At 41.8% G+C, this 24,382-nt stretch overlaps 1 protein-coding gene across 3 annotated transcripts in view; it reads left to right on the forward strand.

Annotated features, from left to right (window-relative positions):
* Positions 1-24,382, forward strand: part of jarid2b (jumonji and AT-rich interaction domain containing 2b) — a 457,810-nt gene that overhangs the window by 197,898 nt on the left and 235,530 nt on the right. For all 3 annotated transcript variants that reach the window (XM_080204352.1, XM_080204361.1, XM_080204370.1), the window contains exon 2: positions 13,034-13,184. Coding sequence is in view for 1 of the 3 variants with exons in the window: in XM_080204361.1 (XP_080060487.1) it covers positions 13,034-13,184 (151 nt within the window). In the remaining 2 variants the exon portion in view is untranslated. The remainder of the gene's footprint in view (positions 1-13,033; positions 13,185-24,382) is intronic.

Below are 24,382 nucleotides of genomic sequence, written 5' to 3' on the forward strand. Positions count from 1 at the left end.
AAGTTGACCTTTTAATAATTTTGCCTGAATAGTTTAGTTGCAGTGTTTCTATTTGCCTTTTTCATTCTGACCCCAACCCTTCCCAATTACGCACTTAACTAACATTTCTCATCCTCCTCCTGTCCCCCACCCCCATCTTGTTGCCAAATAGTTGATGTATTGATATATAACATTCCAAATATGAATGAACCTGAATTTGCATATGCAAATTGAGATGATTACAAAATGCTCACTGCAGTCAAAACAAATACTTAGTGTAAAGTCAAGCACATATTGGCTGTACTTAATTCAATTCAATTTGAATATGTAGATCAGGCTATTTAGGAAAATGGGGTCTCTTTTCTCCAAGCCATCAGCTGATCAGAGCCTCAAGCTGTTAGACAACAAAATACAACGAGATTGTTATGCTTTTCTGAAAGGAACATAATTTTTAAAAAAACTTCCGAGATACGTTCCATAAAAGGATACTATTTCCATATAGATAAATGCATTGAGGGAAAGGAAAGATTTTTATCAGCTGCTGTTCAATGGTTGCAGTGAAACAAACTGAGGGCGTGTTAATTCAACTGTGTTCACTCATGTCCTTGCTTCTCTATACTGGCCACTGATGGATTTCGGCTGTGCATTGTGTGAGCACATTAAATGTTGCTGACAGTGATTGATAGCTGGGCTAAACTCCTAATTTGCTGATCAGTCATATGAAGAGCGGGATTAGATTTTTCCCTTAATGACTTTTAAGGATTTAAAGGCTGAGGCAATGACACAGGATGATCCCTATGGCTCATGTTCTCAACTGAGAGCTAACAGCGTATTAAAACTTTGAACCTGTGCAAGAGCTGTTACCCTGAAACAAAAATGAATGTTTTTGGATCACGTGTACAGAGCTAGAGTTTGGGATTCAAAAAAGAGAAACTTTAATTTGCAGCAACGTAGGAAACTTTCAAAGAGCGAGGATTTGCATGGCAGGCTGACTTAGAATCCCTACATGCAGAAAGAGGCCATTTGGCCCATCAAACCTGCATTGATATCAATCTCACCCAGGCCCTATTCCTGTAATCCCACGTATTTACCCTGCCAATCTTCCTGACACTAAAGGGCAATTGAGCATGGCCAATCCACCTAATCTGCACGTCTTTGGAGTGTGGGAGGAAACCCATGCAGACATGGGGAGAATGTGCAAACTACACGCAGGCATTCAAGTCTAGAATTGAACCTGGAGCTGTGAGGCAGCAGTGCTAACCACTGTGCTGTCCAATGACTGACCCTTATCTAAAAAAAAGTCCAATTTGTCCACCCAGGTTGACAGAAGTAAAATAATAGCTGTTTAGATTTTTTAAATAGAGTTTCTGATTGACCACAATGACAGCTAGTACAGTACCAGAATTTCAGTATGTGTTGATGGATAGTAAGTTCATTATATTAAAAAAAAATGCTGTACTTGGCCATCCATTTATGATTTACTCAGCCTTACAGTTGGGTACTACATAGGTAGCTAGGCTGTTGCTGACACTGATTAGAGTTTGAGGGAATAAACAAAATGTTTTTGATCCAGTTATATTTTTAAAAATGCTTGCAGGCTTGGGATATAACAGTTTCAATAAGGAAAAGTTTAGTCATCTAGCTGGGGCAGCATTTGAACCTGTCATTATGTAATAACTGATGGAGAGAATTTGGAGCAAAATTGATTGACATTTTCCAGCAGTTAACGGGGTAAAGTATTCATCCTGTATTTTTTTGACATTTTTGCTCAAACTTCCGTTGAAGTACTTCTCCAACCCTGTTTTAATTTTATTATTAAATTTAAATCTTAATTGGGTGAGTATTACAGCTGACTGCTGACATTTTGCTCACGTACACTTAGAAATTCACTCATCATGGTAATATCTCAAATTGTGATATTTTGAAATTGGGCTTCTCATGGCTAATATGTGAATAAACTGGAAGTCTAGAGGGATTTCCTGACTGATCTGGGAACTGATACAGCAGCTCCAGGTTTTGCTTAGGCTATATCTTGGCATGGCGGATGGTGGAATGTTAATTCAGCATTTGGCTACATATTTTTTTTTCCCTTTTGAGTTTGGTTGAGGCTGGAACTTTGGATAGGTAATAATTAAACCTCCAGTAGGAAGTAATGATCCTCTTGGAAGGAGTGATCACAGCATGCTAGAGTTTCAAATTCAGATTGAAAGAGTGAAGACAGTTGCATTCTAGAGTTTGAGTTGGACAAAGGTAATTATGCAGGCCTGAGGAAGGAATTGGCCCCAGTGGACTGGTCAAAAAAATTAAAGGGCCAGGGCAGTTGACGAACAGTGGCAAATGTTTAGGGAGATACTAAATACCTTTCAATAAAAGTATATTCCTGAGTGGAAGAGGAATTATCGGTGAAAAATGAAGGTTAACATAAAGGTGAAAATTAGGGCACATCATACTGCAAAAGTTAGTGCCACTCAGGAGGATTGGGGGAACTTTAAATGCCAACAAAAGCAAAATCAAAAGAGCCAAGATGAACTACAAAAGAAAACTAGCAGAAAACATAACACTGCTACGAAAAGCTTTTATAAATATATTAAAAGAAAGAGAATAGTGAAAGTAAATGTTGGCCTGTCCCTTGATAGGATGATGATGGTGAGGTAATCATGGGAAATGCAGAAATGGCAGAGGCACTAAAACAATATTTTGTCTGTTTTTGCAGTGAAAGATTTTTTTTCCCAAAAACTATATTTACTACAGAGGATCTTGCTGAAACTGCTATAACTAGTAAGAAGGTAGTAAGTAAACTGATAGAACTAAAGGCAGATAAGTCCCAGGGCCTGATGGCTTGCATCCTAAGGTACTAAGAACATAAGAATATAAGACGTAGGAACAGGAATAGGCCATCTAGCCCTTTGAGCCTGCCCCGCCATTCAGTAAGATCATGGCTGATCTGAAGTGGCTCAGTTCCACTTTCCCGCTTTCTCCCCATAACCCTTAATTCCCTTGTCTACCAAAAACCTATCTATCCGTGTCTTAAATATATTTATGTTTCGTGAGGTAGCCTCCACCACTTCAACGGGCAGAGAATTCCAGAGATTTACCACCCTTTGAGTGAAGAAGTTCCTCCTCAACTCCATTCTAAACTGCCCCCCCCCCCCCCCCCCAAAAATCTTGAGGCTGTGCCCTCTCATCCTGCTGTCCTTTCTGAGCGGGAAGAATCTCTCTACCTCTACCCTATCCATCCTTTGTGTTATCTTATACGTCTCTATAAGATCCCCCCTCATCCTTCTAAACTCCAACGAGTACAACCCCAGTCTATTTAGTCTCTCTCCATAGTCTAACCCCCTCATCTCCGGTATCAGCCTAGTGAACCTCCTCTGCACTCCTTCCAAGGCCAAAATATCCTTGCGCAAGTGCGGCAACCAAAACTGCACACAGTACTCCAGCTGCGGCCTCACCAATGCCCTGTCCAGTTGCAGCAAGACCTCCCTGCTTTTATATTCTATCCCCCTCACTATAAAGGCCAGCATCCCATTCGCCGCCTTGATCACCTGCAGACTGGATTTTTGCGACTCGTGCACAAGGACCCCCAGGTCCCTCTGCACCGTAGCATGCTCCAGCTTTTCGCCCTTTAAATAGTAATCCCCCCTCCTATTATTCCTGCTAAAGTGGATAACCTCTCACTTGCTCATTAAAGGAGGTGACAGCAGAGATAGTGGATGCATTAGTTATGATATTCCAAAATTCCCTGGATTCTGGAAAGGTGGAGTGCTAATGTGACACTCTTACTGAAAAGGGGTGAGGCAAATTGACCTGAAAGTGGTGATCAGGGTGGGTCTTGGTATCTTACCGTATTAAAATTTTAAATGCCGATGTCAGTGGAAAGGTGAGCTATTCTGACTTTTCTTACAACATAGTCTCCAATCATTTCACTGTATTTATATAAATACAGGAATTGCATCCTGATTTCTTGCATAAAATTTAGGAAGACTGAACCTTTTAATATTATAAAGGCTGGACTTCTACCAAACTCTGGCCCCCAGTAACTGAGTAAAAAGTCTGACAACACTAGGTTTTAGTCCAACCGATTTATTTGATAGTAAACTCACAAGCTTTTGAGGGGACTCCCTCTTCGTCAGGTGAATGGAGAGTTCTGGCCTCGGACAGAGCATATAAAGCACAGTTTAGAGATTACTGATTAGAATGCGAATCTTTACACCTAACCTGCTGTTCAAGTCCTAAAGTGGCCGACAATATGTGTGGAAGGAGCACTGATCACAGGTTAAAGAGATGTGTATTGTCTCCAGACAGCACAGTGAGTGAGATTTTGCAAACCCAGGCAAGTCACGGGGGTTACAGATAGTGCGACATGAACCCAAGATCCCTGTTGAGACCCACCCTCGTGTGTGGAACTTGGCTATCAGTCTCTGCTCAGCGACTCTGCGCTGTCGTGTGTCGTGAAGGCCGCCTTGGAGAACACTTACCCGAAGGTCAGAGGCTGAATGCCCGTGACCACTGAAGTGTTCACCAACAGGAAGGGAACAGTCTTGTCTGGTGATTGTCGTGTGACGTTCATTCATCCGTTGTCGTAGCGTCTGCACGGTCTCCCCAATGTACCATGCTTCGGGACATCCTTTCTTGCAACGTATCAGGTAGACAATGTTGGCCGAGTTGCAAGAGTATTTACTGTGTACCTGGTGGATGGTATTCTCACATGTGATGATGATCCGGTATGTCTTGCAGAGGTTGCTGTGGCAAGGTTGTGTGGTGTTGTGGTCACTGTTCTCCTGAAGACTGGGTAGTTTGCTGCGAACAATGGTCTGTTTGAGGTTGTGTGGTTGTCTGAAGGCGAGAAGTGGGGGTGTGGGGATGGCCCTGGCGAGATGTTCGTCTTCATCAATGATATGTCCCCACACCCCCACTTCTTGCCTTCAGACAACCACACAACCTCAAACAGACCATTGTTTGCAGCAAACTACCCAGTCTTCAGGAGAACAGTGACCACAACACCACACAACCTTGCCACAGCAACCTCTGCAAGACATGCCGGATCATCGACACGGATACCATCATCACACGTGAGAATACCATCCACCAGGTACACAGTAAATACTCTTGCAACTCGTCCAACATTGTCTACCTGATGCGTTGCAAGAAAGGATGTCCCGAAGCATGGTACATTGGGGAGACCATGCAGACGCTACGACAACGGATGAATGAACATCGCTCGACAATCACCAGGCAAGACTGTTCCCTTCCTGTTGGCAAACACTTCAGTGGTCACGGGCATTCAGCCTCTGACCTTCGGGTAAGTGTTCTCCAAGGCGGCCTTCATGACACATGACAGCGCAGAGTCGCTGAGCAGAGACTGATAGCCAAGTTCCACACACATGAGGATGGGTCTCAACAGGGATCTTGGGTTCATGTCGCACTATCTGTAACCCCCGTGACTTGCCTGGGTTTGCAAAACCTCACTCACTGTGCTGTCTGGAGACAATACACATCTCTTTAACCTGTGATCAGTGCTCCTTCCATACACATTGTCGGCCACTTTAGGACTTGAACAGCAGAATAGATGTAAAGATTCGCATTCTAATCAGTAATCTCTAAACTGTCTGTGCTTTATATGCTCTGTTTGAGGCCAGAACTCTCCATTCACCTGACGAAGAGGGAGTCCCCTCGAAAGCTTGTGAGTTTACTATCAAATAAATCGGTTGGACTAAAACCTGGTTTTGTCAGAATTTTTACTGTGTTTACCCCAGTCCAACGCTGGCACATCCACCCCAGTAACTGAGGCAGAAGTGACCTCATTCATGGAGCATGCTCTCGTGCTTGTGTTCACAGATCATTATGATGGTCTGTGTATTGCAGAACAGGAATTTTGGAACGAGTTCAATTTTTTTTTTGCTGAACATCTGAATTTTGGTCAGTTGGAGGAAGCCTCGAGGGAAGACATTTGGATACATGCAGTCAACAGTGGGCAGTGAAGAATTTTAACATCCAGATCTATCTTCCCTTTGGGATGAAGAGTCTTCAACTTTTCAATGAGGAGAAATTGTTTAAGATTTATTAGTGCTTAATTTCATTTTTTTTACAATAATGAAAACATTTAAAATGTCAAATCTTCTAAAATGCTTGTCATGTTACTTGATGGCCTCCAGCAGATGCAATACTCTGATTTCAAGCTGTAATTGTAAAGCAACCAGGGATATTTGAAACAATGCTCCTCTAGTCCATGTTTCTGGGACTTATCCACTCCTGTACATGTAGTCAAAATATTGCTGATGTGATCAAGCTGATTATTGTCTGTAATAATCATAGTACATGGATGAAAAGAAAAACTTGCATGTATAGTTTATTTTATGACCTCAGCAATTTTCAACCAATTAAGTCCAGAGCTCAGTCGTTATAGCTTTGTAGAAAAGGTGCATACTCTCAAGGCGAGCTCCCACAATATGATAATGATCACATAATCCCTGTATTGTTTGAGGGCTAAATGCTCCAGTATTCATCCTCAAGTCTACAGATGTTGAAATTCTTTGAATCTTGAATACATTTATTGAATTGGCAATCACCAAAATACAATGCTGGAGTTTCATTTGCAAAACAGAATCTTGCTGTATTATTGTCGGATATTGCAACAATGCACTGTTGCATGCAAATACAAAAGCTTTAGGATAGTTGAATTGAATAAATGCTGGCCTCGTAAGGAGTCTCAAAGTCCATTGCCTTTCTAGGTTTCCATAGCTAAATGAGGCAAGTGATAGCTGCATCTACTGTTCTAATGTGTTTAATTTGCAATTTAAAACTTCATTTGTCTTGAAATTGCTGTGTTTCTTTCAGTTGATGTCTTGTTTTTACAACATTTAAACAAGTGAAATGGGGGTCTGCAAACTATGATTTGAGCAGCTACTATTCTCCAATGTATAGTAGATAGTGTGTTTTTGTTCCTTTAGAGCAGAGGATGTTGGTATGTGTCCCCTGGTCAAACATGGCCAAACTTGTGAAGTAACTAGCTGGATGCAAGTTTAAATGGAAAATTACTGACAACTATCAAGAGAGGCAAGCAATTATTATTTCTTGTCCTTGTTGGGACTAGATTATGCCAGCTTTTGTGAAAGAAAATGCAATTGCTTCATCATTGTGTATTACGTAATGCGCTTACTGAGTTTGCAGTTATATAAGCATGTCCTTGAGCCAACTGGAATTGAATAGAGCCTATATTTTTTTTAAATCCTCGATGTTAGCTCTGAAAGCCTGTAGAGGAAAACGCCTTGTGACTAGGAAATGACTGATTTGACATGGTCATTAGGCAGAAAATGCCAGGGAGGGGGCTGATTGAAATGGACCAAAGAGCAAAAGAGAACTTTTCAGTTTGTCACATCCAGGGAAATGCTGATTCAAGCAAACTGGACTTCACGAATGCAATTACAATGGGCGCACAGTCTAGCCTTCTCACTTGGCAACTGTACAGCATTTGAGAAATTCAAGGGCAAAAAACCATAACTAATGACTATAAAGCCCATGTGACCACAGCAAAAGCAGTATGCTATCACTGACGTGCAAAAGTGTTTGCCAGAGTTCAGGGCTGATCTTGATGCATCTTTGTTTTTTGATATTCCATACAGCCTTGGCTGTATGAGTAGCTGCACTTCTTATCAGCACATTTTTTTTTAAAGTAGTACCACTGGCATCAAATAATCTCTTCTGTTATAATCAAATTTTAGAGTAAATACGTTATCCAAAGACTAGCTGACCTTTATTACTTTCTACCCTGCCCAAGATTAAAGTCAAAGTACGTTGTCTGCTGAGTTTTTAACTATCTGGCTAATAGATTGCTGTACTCTCCCCCTCAGTATTCCCTTCCCTTCTGGTCCCTGGTTCAGCATGCACTTTATCTGCCCTTTTGCCATCCCCACAGCCGCCTCCATTGTATATAATGTTCATCTCTTCTTTTGGACTTGTTTAGTATAGGAGTTGAAGGAAAGAGAAATGCAACAGCCTGTGTCTTTCGGTTTCTGTTAATTTTTCTTTGTTCTGCTGGAACTGCTTCTTGTGTCAGGCAAGGATGTTCATCCAGCAGAAGAAACTCTTTGGTTACAAGCAATAAAATGAAACAAAATTAACTTCAACAAGTAAATCAAAGAAAAAAAGTTTAATAAAGGAACTTCATTACTCCAACATTTGAGACCACTTCCTGGGCCAATCAAGCTCCCACAATTCCCAACTGCTACTTATTTATATGGACTCAGCTGACCCTCACAGCATGTTATCATTGGTCATATTATAACAGATCCAATGTTATCCTTGGTTACATTCTAACATATTCCCTTTTTCAAATTAATTTAAGACAACCAGCCGTTGCTACCAATGTTCATCCAGCAGAAGGAACTCTTACAGTTGCAAGCACTAAAATAAAATAACACCAATGACAAAATCAAAGAAAAAAAAAGTTTAATAAAGAAACTTCATTACTTCAACACTTGAGGCTACTCCCTGGGCCATCCAAGCTGCCAAATTTCCCAACTGTTCTTATTTATGCTAGTCAGCTGACCACCACATAATTTTGTCATTGGTTACATATAGTCTATCAGGGTGGCTGGTCAGCTGACCCCCCCAGTATGTTATCATTGGTCACATTCTAACAGATCCAATGTTATCATTGGTTACATTCTAACAAAGGGGATGTTCCCCAGTTGCTGGAACTGTGTTTAACACAAGGCTATTTGACTGAGCAGCATCACAGTCCAATTCAAACTTGTCTACTCCCAATGCCTCTACTGTTACCAGTCACTAAGAAGGTCAGGCATGGGAACAATGCATGTCTTATTCCCTCCCTCTCTGGTTCTGGGTTATGAGAACCAATGTTATAACCCTAACTGACTGACATCATTAGATCAGCTCACTCAGCTTAGACATGTAATCAGTACCTGCTGGTCTGTTCAATTTAGTGCCAACTAGGGAAAGCATTTATTCAGTTGCCTATTGCGTGGGTCAGTGTACTGCAGTCGTTCATGCCAGCATCTCAGTTGCACTTGACACTGATAGCTGTTTTGAGTTAACATTTGGAATTATTAAAACTTGCTATTGGCTGAATCAATCCTTGAATTCCTTGTAACATTAAATTAATGATATCAGGTAAACAATTATGTGCACATTACTGATAATCCACCGTTTGTTACCCTTTGGGGAGTACAGAATGCTTTTTTTGTCCAACATTATTTTCTCAAGTTGTAATGTTTATTTGGTCAACGCACAGACTGAATAGTTAGAAGGCGGGCAGCCTGTATGCATTTCCAGAGCAGGAGGGATTAAAGGCCTAGTCAAAATGGTCTGCAACCAAGCTTTTCATATTGCACTGGCCGTGAGCTCATTGCAGGTGCATTTCACTGGCCTTTTTTTAAATAATGGAAGCAACAGCCAGCATGTTGCATAGTTTGCAAAAGTTTTATTTAAAAATTGTTCAAACCTGGAAATAGTGTATCTGAAACACCTACAGAAACACAAAAAAAACCTACAGGGTTATATAAGAGGGAATATTTACCCCTTTTAGAATGATAAATGAAATAGTTGCAAAGAATGGAAATTTAAAGGAAATTTACATTCGTCCTAAACGTGAATCTTAATGGTCCTCTACAGAAAGAGACCATTTGATCCCTCAAATCTGCATCAGTGTTTGTTCCACATAAGCCACCTAATGAAAGCCCATGCTAAATTGCCCATGCAAAATTACCCCTTAGTGTTCAAAGATGTGTAGGTTAGGTGAATTAGTTATGTTAAAAGCATGGGGTTACAGGGATAGGGTAGGGGATTTGGCCTGGGTAAGATACTCTTGAGAGTTGGTGCAGAGTCTCTGCACCATAGGGATTCTCTGAATAAATGATGACACTTTGTAGCCAATGCAGGTTGATTCCAATAATTGAATCTTTGTTCTAGGTGTCCTGTAATTTGGTATACAGGTTTCAGTTCTTTTTCCATCTGCAATCCTTCTGGTTTATTGACTGTCAGGTGGAGTTTTAGTTGTTCCTGCAAAAGCTGTCTCCATTAAGGACAAATGAACATAATCATTTTATCAAAAAACCAGGGTATAATAGAAGAGAGCTGGTAGATGTGGTGTTTCTTGATTTTCAGAAGGCGTTTGATAAGGTGCCGCACAAGAGGTTATTACAGAAGGTTAGGGGGCATGGAGTTGGGGGTAAGATGTTAGCGTGGATAGGGGATTGGCTGTCAAATAGGAGGCAGAGAGTGGGGGTCAATGGGTGCTATTCAGATTGGCGGTTGGTGACTAGTGGAGTGCCCCAGGGATCGGTGCTGGGGCCTCAGCTATTTACCATTTATATAGATGATCTGGAGGAGGGAACTGAGTGTATGGTGTCGAAATTTGCTGATGACACCAAGATTGGTGGAACGGCAAATTGCGTGGAGGGTGTGGAAAGTCTGCAGAAGGATCTAGATAGGCTGGGCGAATGGGCCAGGAACTGGCAAATGGAATTTAATGTTGGCAAATGTGAGGTGGTCCACTTTGGTAGGAATAATGGTAGGAAGGACTATTACTTACACGGCGAAAAACTGCAGCATGCAATGGTGCAGAGGGACCTCGGGATCCTTGTGCATGAGTCGCAAAAACCCAGCCTGCAAGTGCAGCAGGTGGTCAGGAAGGCGAATGGGATGCTGGCCTTCATAGCGAGGGGGATTGAATATAAAAGTAGGGAGGTCTTGCTGCAACTGTACAGGGCACTGGTAAGGCCGCAGCTGGAGTACTGTGCGCAGTTTTGGTTGCCGCACTTACACAAGGATATTTTGGCCTTGGAGGGAGTGCAGAGGAGGTTTACTAGGCTGATACGGGAGTTGAGGGGGTTGAACTATGAGGAGAGGCTGAATAAACTAGGCTTGTACTCGTTAGAGTTTAGAAGAATGAGGGGAGATCTCATTGAGACGTATAAGATGATGAATGGGATGGATAGGATAGAGGTGGAGAGGCTCTTCCTGCTCAGAAAGGACAGTAGGACTAGAGGGCACAGCCTCAAGATAAGGGGGGGGGGGGAGCAGTTTAGAACGGAGTTGAGGAAGAACTTCTTCATTCAAAGGGTGGTGAATCTCTGGAATTCTCTGCCCGTTGAAGTGGTGGAGGCTGCCTCGCTAAATATATTAAAGATGCGAGTTGATAGGTTTTTGATAGGCAAGGGGATTAAGGGTTATGGGGAGAGGGCGGGAAAGTGGAACTGAGCCACGACAGATCAGCCATGATCTTATTGAATGGCGGGGCAGGCTTGAAGGGCTAGATGGCCCACTCCTGCTCCTATTTCTTATGTTCTTATAATTGCCTAATCGAGAGTATACATAGGAATGTCATCAAAGGACCCTAGGTATAATTGCCTAGATGCGCATGTGCGTGTGCATTTGTTAGTCCTTAGTGGAGATGGGAATCAGTTTCACAAGTACTTTGTCTGGAAGCACAGGGAGGAATTCCATTGTTCCTTCAAGGAAACCCTGCAGTCATTCTTGTTGGCTAGCTGTACATCTCAGCCATCTCTGGGTCTATGTCCACTTTTAAAATCTAAAACTCAAACTCAAGTCTTTTAAAGTCTGATGTTCCCATATATAATTCCTGGATTTTTTTTCTTCTTCATAACCCTTTAATCCATTTTAAACATCTGTCTAATAGCATTTCAGAAGTACTTATGGACTGTACTTTAACAGAGATTGATAACAAAACATTCCAGGTTTTGACCACCATCTTTGTGAAGATTTCTCCCCCACCATAAGAGAGGGGATTAAGGGTTATGGGGAGAGGGCGGGAAAGTGGAACTGAGCCACGACAGATCAGCCATGATCTTATTGAATGGCGGGGCAGGCTCGAAGGGCTAGATGGCCTACTCCTGCTCCTATTTCTTATGTTCTTATGTTATCGCCATTTTAACGTTTGAGATCATAAATTTGATTTGTGCCCTCCTGTTTGTTTTCAGCAATCTGTTGTTGTTGTTGTTGTTAACTTGCTATATTTTGAGGACCACTATCAGTGGAGGAGGAAGAAACCTCACTTAACTGACCGCCTCTTCCTGTTTTAAATTCATATGAACCTGTGCTATACATGTTGCTATTTTTATTCTTACAGAAAAGTGGTAATTCATAGAATCCCTACAGTGCAGATGGAGGCCATTCGGCCCATCAAGTCTGCTCTGACAACAATCCCACCTAGACCCTATCCCATAACCCCCTATTTACTCCACTAACCTCTCTAACCTACGCATCCTGTGACACTAAAGGGCAATTTAGCAGGCTGATGCACCTAACCCGCACATCTTTTGACTGTGGAAAGAAACTGGAGCGTCAGGAGGAAATGCTCTCAGATGTGGGGAGAATGTGCAAACTCCACACACAGTGACCCAGGCTGGGAATCAAATTCAGGTCCTTGAAGCTGTGCGGCAATAGTGCTAACCACTATCCGTGCAATTTTGTTAGGTAGGTCAATTTAGAGCAGTCGGTTTTATTGCATTTTGTACTCTTTAATGTTTCAATCTGCATTTTGAGCTAAAATGTTTAAACCCAACAATGAACATAAGAACATAAGAAATAGGAGCAGGAGTAGGCCAACTAGCCCTTCGAGCCTGCCCCGCCATTCAATAAGATCATGGCTGATCTGTCGTGGCTCAGTTCCACATTCCCGCCCCCTCCCCATAACCCTTAATCCCCCCTCTCATCAAAAACCCATCAACCCGCGTCTTAAAAATATTTAGCGAGGCAGCCTCCACCACTTCAACGGGCAGACAATTCCAGAGATTCACCACCCTTTGAGTGAAGAAGTTCCTCCTCAACTCCGTTCTAAACCGCCCCCCCTTTATCTTGAGGCTATGCCCCCGAGTCCTACTATCCTTTCTGAGTGGGAAGAGTCTCTCCACCTCTATCCTATCCATCCCATTCATCATCTTATACGTCTCAATGAGATCTCCCCTCATTCTTCTAAACTCTAACGAGTACATGCAGAGTACAATGCAGAGGATAGTCATTAAATTAGCATATTTCGATTATACTAACCATGTACTGTTACTTGTGTCTATAGGACTACGATGATGGAATTCCGTGGTCAGAAGAGAGAGTCGTCCGAAAGGTCCTTTACTTGTCGTTGAAGGAATTTAAGAACTCGCAGAAGCGGCAGTATGGTGATATAAATGGGAGCAGTGATGATAAAACGCATGGGAAAAATTTGAATGGTAAGTGAATAAAGACATGAGTGACATCACTTGATAGTAGCAGTTTAGTGAAATTCCAATAAAATTCTGAGTTCCAGCCAAGTTGCCAAAAGATCTACATCCAGGATAACATCAGATCCACACACTCTGTAAAATAGGCCGTAGGTTTGATTGTTTTTTTTAGCATAACTTCTTTTTAAAATAAAATGTCAGTTTGTAACTAAATACCAGAAACCTTATTTTTGCAAGGTTCTACAATTCTCAAAATGTCATCGATGAAATTGATTGTAATTGAATTGGAAATTGACTTCATCAGTGCCATGTTAGCTATCGTGCTGCAAAAAGCACCATGCTCACCCATTTCAAAACCTTTAGTATATGAGTAGGTTAGCACACCAATCTAAGCAAAGTGAATAGGGAAGCCAGAAAAAGAATTGACGAAGAAATTGTGCAAAACACACATACAAAATTACTATGACATTGTTGATCTTTGTATGTTGGGAGTGCAGGAGTAGATGGAGTTGAAAGGAAGAAAGATGTAATTACCTCTTTTCAACTTGTAAATCAGATGACTTTCCCCAGCAGTTGTATTTTAGCAGCTCGAGAATACTCTTCCTTTATTTTTCTGCGGTTAAAAAAAAACCTGTGTGGTAATGTTTTGACTTCAACATATATTCTGTAAAGAGCTGACTAAAATGGCATACTGCACTTTGTGGCTTAATTAATCTTTTCTACAAGTTTATTATTATTTTCTTGGAATTTGGACTCCATACTAAACACCAGGGTAAGAAAATTCTTGTTGATGGATAACCTTATTGGTAAAAAGACAATCACTAATTTAGAATGCAAACTAATAAGCTTTGTTAGACGACAAAGATTAATACTTAACATTTCACTAGTTGAGGCATGGCACAATACATTGTCTTTCTATGGAGCCCAGAATTTCTGTGGTCTCTTGGTTCCTTGAATCTACTCACTTGACTATCAACAGGTTTCAAGGTTTTAATTTATTCAACTTTAGCACGTGTGCAAAATCTCTTTCTTTTTATAGCTGTAAGACTTCACCTTCAATTTTTCAGTCTACCTTTACAGCTGTAGCTGCATCTCTCTCTCACCTATATCGCTCTTTCTCACAATTGTTGAACCTTTATTACAACTATTACTTTAGCCCTCATGCTGGATTGTACTACTGATTTGGATTTCTTGCAGCAAACCCTGGTGACAATTACAATAGTCACCCCAGCCTATGACAGTTGCCTGTGATGACTGGCAATGATTTGTACAAATGCCAACTTCCAAGCAAGAGTCCTAAGTATTTGTCAGAGGACACTAAATCCCTAGCAAATGCAAAAACTCTACAGATCCACCCTTTTTATATCCTTTTGCAGCTTTTTCAAAATTCAGTCTAACTTGTGCATTGTGTCAAAGAACAAAGAACAACCCAGCACGGGAAACAGGCCCTTCGGCCCAACGAGCCCGCGCCGCCGCATCGCCCTACACCTATTCTACCCTGCATGTCTACGAATGGGACCCTACTCAGTCAGATTCAGGGAAGAAATAGTGTCAATTTGGTGGAAACCGATTAGCCTAAGAGCACATCTTTGGGGTGTGGGAGGAAACTGGAGCGCCCGGAGGAAACCCACGCAACCACAGGGAGAATGCGCAAACTCCCACAGACACAGGCCCAAATCCATGTATCTGCACAGCCAGCAGTGCTAGTCACTGAGCTGTTGTGGAGCCCGTCTATCGGTCCAGGATCAAGCACACACACCGACATGAAGTACTAGGCCACTCCTGGACTTCCAAGAGCAGCCCATGCACGACCCGCCGTGTGCATGCCCCTCGCTTGACACGAGGTGGACCTCCACCTGTGGAATAAAGACAAAAAATATTAATCATACAGCCTGCCCTTCCGGTGTCTCCCGAGGTTTAACCCTGTTTAATAGCCCCTACCATATCCCTCCATTCTCGTTTCACTCATGTGCCTATCTAACTGCATCTTAAACGAGTCCAACGTTCCTGCCTCCACCACCCTACTCGGTAGCGCATTCCAGACCCCCACAACTCTCTGCGTAAAGAACCTTCCTCTTACCTCCAAATTATACCTCCCCCCCCTCACCCTTAAGTGATGACCTCTCGTGTTCGTACCCAGTCTAGGGAGCAGTCTCTCACTATTAACTCTATCTATTCCCTTCAGTATCTTATATACCTCTATCATGTCCCCTCTCAATCTCCGTCTTTCCAAGGAGAATAGCCCCAGTCTCTTCAACATGTCTTCAACATGTCTCTTCAACAGTGTCAACATGGCTAATAACTTCTAACCAAACGTTGGCAATTTTGGACCAATGGGAAGAGTTTCTGGCTTCCTTCCAACAAGCGAATCTTGTACCCTTTACTTACAATTCTAGCCCTCATGCCATCCTTCCAGCCAATCAATATCCTAGTTTTGGTTTTTGCTTACTGCTAATGCTAGATTCACTGGAGCCCAAATGTGAAACTGAATTCCAAATACAACTTAGTTCATCTGTGTTTTTCTTCCTTAAAGCTACATTATAGTACTTTGGCACTTGGCAATCACAACTTAGAATCTAGCAGTATCTAAAAATTAAAATTTTTCACCACTAAGCTTGTGTTCTGTACAATTTGGTGACTTTGTCACACAAATATTTCTGAGGTGAAGTTTAACACTGTAATCTACCTAAGTTATAAAATTTAAAATGCTGATGGCCTGTTTTTATGGCTTTATTTACTACTGTTGCAATTTTGGGGTGAAGTTTGAATTTTGAACTTTCAGCACGTTTCCATTCACCTATATACAATTCCCCCCCAAATTATAGCACCTAATTTGCGTACATTAATTGCACCTGATACCCATCTATTCCGCTAACCTGTTTGTACCTTGTTGAAATCCCTTGCAAGTCCCCTCCCCAATTGCCACGTCCCCTACTTTTGCATGGAGGCACATTTTTGAGGTTATGTCCTTTATTTTCAAGTTCAAATCATCAGTATATACAATATGCACTCAGGATTGGACTTTTAATCCGATATAAATGTTACTTAATTATTCGACTCCTATCATCAACCGACTTTCTATCCATGCTGTTATTCAATGCTTTCCAAAAGCCTACATGGAATTATTTTGATGACATTCTGTATAATAGATCATCACCTCTTCAAAAAGAGAATTCTGTTAACTTTATCATGAATCCATGATGGCTATCCTTGATTAACCTATGCATTTCTAAATAAATGCTCACTGATTTTCTCTAAAATTATGGATTGACTTGCCACAACAAATAGGCAAAGTAGTTTGTAGTTACCAAGTTATTATTGTTTTACAGCAAGAGGAAGGAGTCTAATCCCTAGCTTCTTAGCATAACTAGCATATTTTGAAGATTTATAAAATTGTGGCCAGACCCTTGGTTCTATTCTGACTTCTTTCAAAAGACTCGGTGAATACCAGGGCTGGAGACTTGTCCATCTCGGGTTCTGCTGAGAAACAATTTGTAACCAAATCCTTTTCTGCACTGCCTCCTATCAATTGTTTCAAGTATTTGGAATATCTATTCTCACTTCTGCTATTATTTCTTGTTACAAGACTTGGCCCTTTTAAAAGATTTTTCAACTTTCAACTGACTAACTTTTGCAATTTGAACTGAGAGCAAATGCCTTACCTTAAGGATTAAAACAAAACCTTTCTAGAAGAGAAAGTTCTCCAAATTTTTCCGTCTTGGAGCCTTGAATTTTCAAACAACTGGCCCATAGCTTCAGGAATTTACAAACAGCTAGGTTATGTAGCTATGACCTTAAAGAGAGAGGCCAAATGAGCAACATCAATACCTTGCACAAGATCCCAAAGGGCATCTAAACAGTGTAACATGCCAATATGAGCTCACTAAGGTAAATGTGCATTTGTCACATGCTACGTTTATAGCTTCATTTAATAACAACATACTGTTGTGATAGCAAAGCTGATGTCAGGTGCAATGAAAATATTTGATATCAGAAACTGGCTTATGCCTTGATGACCAAAGAGAAATATAGCAAAAAAAAGCTTATATTTGTAAAGCATGTTTAAGGTATCCCAAAACGCTTCATGGAGAAGTCATCAAACAAAATTTGACATTGAGCCACATAAGGAGATGATGTAACTTGCTTAGTCACATTAGCATTGACAATTGATAAACTTGCCTGAAACTTTTCAGTAAAACTCAGCTTTATAAATTTCAAAAGTTGAAATTTGGATTAAGGAACAGTTCCTTTCATTTTAGAAATCTGCCTGGTTATGAGCAGGAATCATTGGTTTGTTGTCCTGAATTGTGAGATTGACATTTAAAATAGATGTAATCTTGACTATTAATTTCAAGTGCACAGAAATAAATGAATGAAAATGATTACCAAATGGCATTCAGATACTTTACCGATGATGGCAGAAAGTCATATATTCAGTGCAAAAAGGTGAAACAATTGCAAAATGGCTCATCCATTTCAAAACTCTTACAATCTGTTTCTAAACTCAATTATCTGCTCGTCCGAAAGGATATTTCAGTTTTTTGGTGTGGTACGTCACTAACACTAATGGACTTTCTGGAACATGTGTTGCAGGACAATTAGTTTGGGGTCAAGGGGCACAATTCTTGAGTGGGGACCTGCTGTTAATTTTCAATTGTGTTTAATTGTAGTCTGGTAACTAGTGATTGAATTATGCCTCTAATTAGACACAGATGGAAACAATGGTCTTTGGAGTGGGAGATGCATGTTTGCCATGTATAACTCTAAAATAATGTTCATTAAAGTGTGTAATGGTTGGCTTGAGTTCTATCCTACTGCTGGAATGAGACGTGTGACTTATAAACATGGCTGCTATTTGGTTTTCTTCAGCTTTTTTGCCTTCATCCAAGGATTTGGGCAGTCGTGATGAGCTGTCTCCTTGAACTGTTGCAGTCCATGTGATGTAGGTACACTCAAACGGTGTTGGGAAGGGCATTGTAGGATTTTGATTTAGCATCAGTGAAGAAACAGCGATCTGTTTCCAAGGCAAGATGTTGAATGACTTGAAGGGGAATTTCCAGGTAGTGGTATTTCCTTGTATCTGCTTCCCTTGCTCTTTTTCATAGTATTGGTTGTAGGGTTGGAAGGTACTGTCTAAGCAGCCTTGGTGAGTTCCTGCAGTGCATCTTGTAGATGTACTCACCGCTGCTGCTGTGCGCTGTTGGTGGAGGGACCGAATAACACCCTGTCCACAAACAAACAAGCAGGCTGCTTTGTCCTGGATGGTGTTGAGCTTTAATGGAGAGAATTCTATCTCACTCTTGCCTGCACTCCACATTCCATCATACTCTAAGTCAAATTCTGTTAGAAGTTGGTCATCAGCAATTGATGGCTCTGCATGATTAAAACGGATGTGAGATCCCATAACAATCTCCTGCTTTATACTGAGTGTGCAGTAGATGGGATATACTAGGGTTCACAGTGAAATGTTATGTTCTCCACTGCATGTTAACCCCGGTGTCCATGGGTTAATTCTGTTGGTCAATATATTGAGTAATATATTTTCTGGTCAGGTACATGATTTGATTTATGGAGGTCTGTGATGAAGTGCAATCTTTCAGATTATTAGCTACTTTATGGAGTATGTTGTGAGGTTGCTTTAAGTTCTTGAACAATCACCTTGATCCATGATTTGAAAGGTTCTGAGGCAAAGGGTTGAATCCTAATTTTTTTTTAATTACCTTCATAGAATAGAACATATAATGCAATTCTGTGTGTGCTTCATAGCAATGAGTGCATTTATATGCAACAAAGTTTTAATTTCAAATTGGTATGATGCCAAGATCCTCTAAACGTTTTGTGTTTTGTTGATTGCATTACTTGTGGAATGGGTTGTTCTTCCTATCAGCCATAAGACATCAGAGTTTGACTTGTGCTACCATAATTACCTCAGCTGCTGTTTCTATTGAGTATCAGCAAATCTGGCAAAAGGAACTAAGTGACAAATGCTTGAAAGAGAGGAAAACAAAATGTTAAAGTGACATATCTATCCACACAAAAGAATACAAAAATCACTCCCTCTTGAGAATATCTTTCTCTCTCTCTCTCTCTCTCTCGAGCAACCTGGGAATATCGAGGCCCAATTTATTAGATTTTGGGATATGAACATTATTGTGATTTGTCTATCCCTAAATTCCATAGAACTATAAAACTGTTACAGTGCAGAAAGAGGCCATTTGGCCCATTGAGTATGCACTGACTGTCCAAAAGAGAATTCCACCCAATCAGTTTAGCATGGCCAATCCTCCTAACTTGCGTATTTTTGGACTGTGGGAAGAAACTAAAGCACCCAGAAGGGAAACATAAACATGGGGAGAACATGCAAATTCTGCACAGCCAGTCACCCAAGCCTGGAATGAAACTTGGGACCTTGGCACTGTGAGGCTGCAATGTTAACCACTGTGCCACCCCAAGAGAAGATGGTGATAAGCCACTACCTGAATGAAGCCCATGTGGTGTGATGGCCCAGCTGGCAGCCTTAATGAAATTTTATATTTTGGCACCTAAGTGAAGAACCTACCATTCTGTATGGATCAAATAAATTGTATGTAAATCTGCTGAACTATTGAAGGCACCGGAAAACAAACTTCAATTCACAGTTTGAATATGTTTGCATTATTAAGCTGGACTGAAATTGTAATGATTTCACTTCAGGTATATTCTTCTTGGTGGGGAAAGGGAGTCCCAATTTTGCTTGTTTTTACTCTAAATTTCCAATGTGTGGAACAAGAATATAAAGGCCAGTTAGTGGAAATGTCTGAAATTAAGCTGTTGATTTAAATAGTTGGCTGAGCGCTGCAAACAACGTTGTAAACCAGTTCAGATATCCCTCATTGCAAATCCTGGAGATCACATTCCAGTTTAGTAAAAGTTGGAAGTATAAATTGGGTAATGGTGCCCTTGATTTATTGCTCAGGCTGTGCAATATTTGTGCACATTGCAATATGACAATGTTGGGAAAGTCATCAAATAGATCATAGGTTAAATTTGGTTGATTAATAGGATTTAGTCTAGTACTCTGCCAAAAATTGAGATGCATTTGTATGCTTTTGCCAGCAATCATGCATGCTGATATCTCAACATCACGGAGCCATTCTAAGAGAACAGGCAAATTTGTATAGCAACTAAAATCAGATAGCCATGATGTGGAGATGCAGGTGTTGGACTGGGGTGAGCACTGTAAGAAGTCTCAATACCTGGTTAAAGGCCAACAGGTTTATTTGGAATCATGAGTTTTCGGAGCACTGCTCCTTCCTCACCTGAAGGAGGAGCAACACTCCGAAAACTCATGATTCCAAAAAAACCTGTTGGACTTTAAGCTGGTGTTGTGAGACTTCTTTCAGTTTTTGCCCCAGTCCAACATCGGTATCTCCACAATATAGGATCCATGCCAGAAAGTTCAGGCAGTTCAATGGTTTCCAGGGCGTCACTAATGACAAGCATAGAGAGTTATCTAGGCTCAACACCAGTTTAAAGTCCAACAGGTTTGTTTATAGCAATCGCCACAAGCTTTCAGAACAGGCTGTCCCTTCGTCAGATGGGTGGGAGTTCTGATCACAAACAGGGTACAAAGACACAAATTTAATTTACATGAATAATGATTGGAATGTGAGTCTTTACAGCTAATCAAGTCTTAAAGGTACAGACAATGTGAGCGGAGAGAGCATTCAGCACAGGTTAAAAGGATGTGTATTATTTCCAGACAGGAAAGTTAGTGAGATTTTGCAAGTCTAGGCAAGTTGTGGGGGTTACAGGTAGTGTGACCAAGATCTTGGGTTCACATCACACCATCTGTAACCCCAACAACTTGCGTGGACTTGCAAAATCTCACTAACTTTCCTGTCTGGAAATAATACACATCCTTTTAACCTGTGCTGAATGCTCTCTCCGCTCACATTGTCTGTACCTTTAAGACTTGATTAGCTGTAAAGACTCACATTCCAATCATTATTCATGTAAATTGAGTTTGTGTCTTTGTGCCCTGCTTGTGATCATAGAACATTACAGCGCAGTACAGGCCCTTCGGCCCTCAATGTTGTGCCGACCAGTGGAACCAGTCTAATGACCCTCTAACCTAAACTATTCCAGTATTATCCATATGTCTATCCAATGTCCATTTGAATGCCCTTAAAGTTGGCGAGTCCACTACTGCAGGCAGGGCATTCCATGCCCTTACTACCCTCTGAGTAAAGAATTCCCACCCACCTGACGAAGGGACAGCTTGTTCTGAAAGCTTGTGGTGTTTGCAACAAATGAACCTTTTGGACTTTTAAGTTGGTGTTGTGAGACTTCTTTCTGTGGATCCTATGTTACAGTGCTGGGTGAAAGATGGGTTGAGGGGGAAATTGGAAACTCCATAAAGGAAGCATTGATGCTTTTTTTGTTGTCACATTCTATGCTCCAAAGAAGTCAGTTTTCAACTTTCTTGACACACTTCTATGCCCAACCAGCTGAAATGAGTGAACACAAGTGGCTTGGCTACTTCGTTGGAATCAAAAATCCTCCTTGCAGCGGTACTAATGGGCATCTTATTACACCAATACACTAATGTGCTATAAATAAATAATTGGATATGGTGAAGTATTATGTGATGACTTTTGGTCCCTCCAAATTTTCCCATCCTACCTCTGACAATGTCTGCCACTGGCAGGACTGAAATCCTAGTCATGGTCTTGGGTCTTTTGCCATTTGGCAGAGATTGTTCAGTGGTTTGTTTTAATTATTTTCTTTGTAATTTTCTCCATATTTTTTCGTTTTCCTGTGTAAACATTTGAAATAAATGACTTTTTAATGTTCTGCAACATTGCAGTTTTCACAAGTGAAAAAAATCTTAGTTTGTGTCTAATAATAATTAATTATCCCTCATTTGCATTACAAAAAAAAATTATCGGCTCATTTCACATTGGTGTCTTTGGGAGCTTGCCTTCCTTTTATTCCTGCATGGGATGTAAGTGGCGCTGGCTGAGCCGTAGCATTTATCGCCCATCCTTAATTGCCCATAAACTGAGTGTCTCGCTCGGCCATTTCAGAGAGCAGTTAAGAGTCAACCAAGTCACTGTGGCTCTGGAGTCACATGCAGGCCAGACTAGGTAAGGATGGCAGATCTCCTTCCTTAAAGGACGTTAATGAAACCAGTTGGGTTTTTACAACAATCGACAATGGTTTCATGGTTATCATTAGACTTTTAATTCCAGATTTCTTTTCCACCATCTGTTGTGGTGGGATTCCTGGGCGTCTGGATTTCTAGCCCATACCACTACACCACTCCCTCCCCAAATTCACTGCCATGTCTCCTACACTTCAAAAAGTAATTCATTATTTGGGTGGCAGAGTGGTGAGCAATGCAGCCTCACAGTACCTGAGACCTGGGTTCAATACTGTTCTCCCAGTGTCTGCATAGGTTTCCTCCTACAGTCCAAAGATGTGCATGTTAGATAGATTGGCCATGCTAAATTGATTCATAGTGTCAAGGGATTTAAGAACATAAGAACATAAGAAATAGGAGCAGGAGTAGGCCATCTGGCCCTTCGAGCCTGCCCCGCCATTCAATAAGATCATGGCTGATCTGTCGTGGCTCAGTTCCACTTTCCCGCCCTCTCCCCATAACCCTTAATCCCCTCTCTTATCAAAAACCCATCAACCCGCTTCTTAAAAATATTTAGCGAGGCAGCCTCCACCACTTCAACGGGCAGAGAATTCCAGAGATTCACCACCCTTTGAGTGAAGAAGTTCCTCCTCAACTCCGTTCTGAACCGCCCCCCCTTTATCTTGAGGCTGTGCCCCCTAGTCCTACTGTCTTTTTTGAGCGGGAAGAGTCTTTCCACCTCTATCCTATCCATCCCATTCATCATCTTATACGTCTCAATGAGATCTCCCCTCATTCTTCTAAACTCTAACGAGTACAAGCCTAGTTTATTCAGCCTCTCCTCATAGCTCAACCCCCTCAACTCTGGTATCAGCCTAGTAAACCTCCTCTGCACTCCCTCCAGGGCCAAAATATCCTTGCGCAGGTGCGGCGCCCAAAACTGCACACAGTACTCCAGCTGCGGCCTCACCAATGCCCTATACAGCTGCAGCAAGACCTCCCTACTTTTATATTCAATCCCCCTCGCTATGAAGGCCAGCATCCCATTCGCCTTCCTGACCACCTGCTGCACCTGCAGGCTGGGTTTTTGCGACTCATGCACAAGGACCCCGAGGTCCCTCTGCACCGTCGCCTGCTGCAGTTTTTCGCCCCGTAAGTAATAGTCCTTCCTACCATTCTTCCTACCAAAGTGGACCACCTCACACTTGCCAACATTAAATTCCATTTGCCATTTCCTGGCCCATTCGCCCAGCCTATCTAGATCCTTCTGCAGACTCTCCACACCCTCCGCACAATTTGCCTTTCCCCCAATCTTGGTGTCATCAGCAAATTTCGACACCCTACACTCGGTTCCCTCCTCCAGATCATCTATATAAATGGTAAATAGCTGAGGCCCCAGCACCGACCCCTGGGGCACCCCACTAGTCACCAACCGCCAATCCGAATAGCACCCATTGACCCCCACTCTCTGCCTCCTATTTGACAACCAATCCTCTATCCACGCTAACACCCTACCCCCAACTCCATGTCCTCTGACCTTCTGCAGTAACCTCTTGTGAGGTACCTTATCAAACGCCTTCTGAAAATCCAGAAAGACCACATCCACCGGCTCTCCTCTATCCACCGCCCTAGACACATCCTCATAGAACTCCAGTAAATTTGTCAGACACGACTTCCCTTTAATGAAACCGTGTTGCGTCTGCCCTATCAAGCAATTCCCTTCAAGATGCCTCGCAATTTCCTCCTTAATGACAGATTCTAACATTTTACCTACCACAGACGTTAAACTAACCGGCCTGTAATTCCCCGCCTTTTGCCTGGCACCCTTCTTAAACAACGGCGTAACATTAGCCGTTTTCCAATCCTCCGGCACTTCCCCGGAATCCAGCGACGTCTGGAAAATAACCACCAAGGCATCCACTATCACCTCCGCCATTTCTTTCAGAACCCTCGGATGCATTCCATCCGGTCCTGGGGACTTGTCCACAATCAGCCCCTCCAGTCTGTCGCGCACCACCTCTCTAGTAACAGTAATGTCATTAAGACCCTCCAGTCCTACCACCTTTCCATCGCTAACACCCGG

This window comes from Carcharhinus amblyrhynchos, chromosome 2 (genome assembly GCF_965287045.1).
Source record: "Carcharhinus amblyrhynchos chromosome 2, sCarAmb.v2.hapA, whole genome shotgun sequence".
Lineage (NCBI taxonomy): Eukaryota > Metazoa > Chordata > Chondrichthyes > Carcharhiniformes > Carcharhinidae > Carcharhinus > Carcharhinus amblyrhynchos.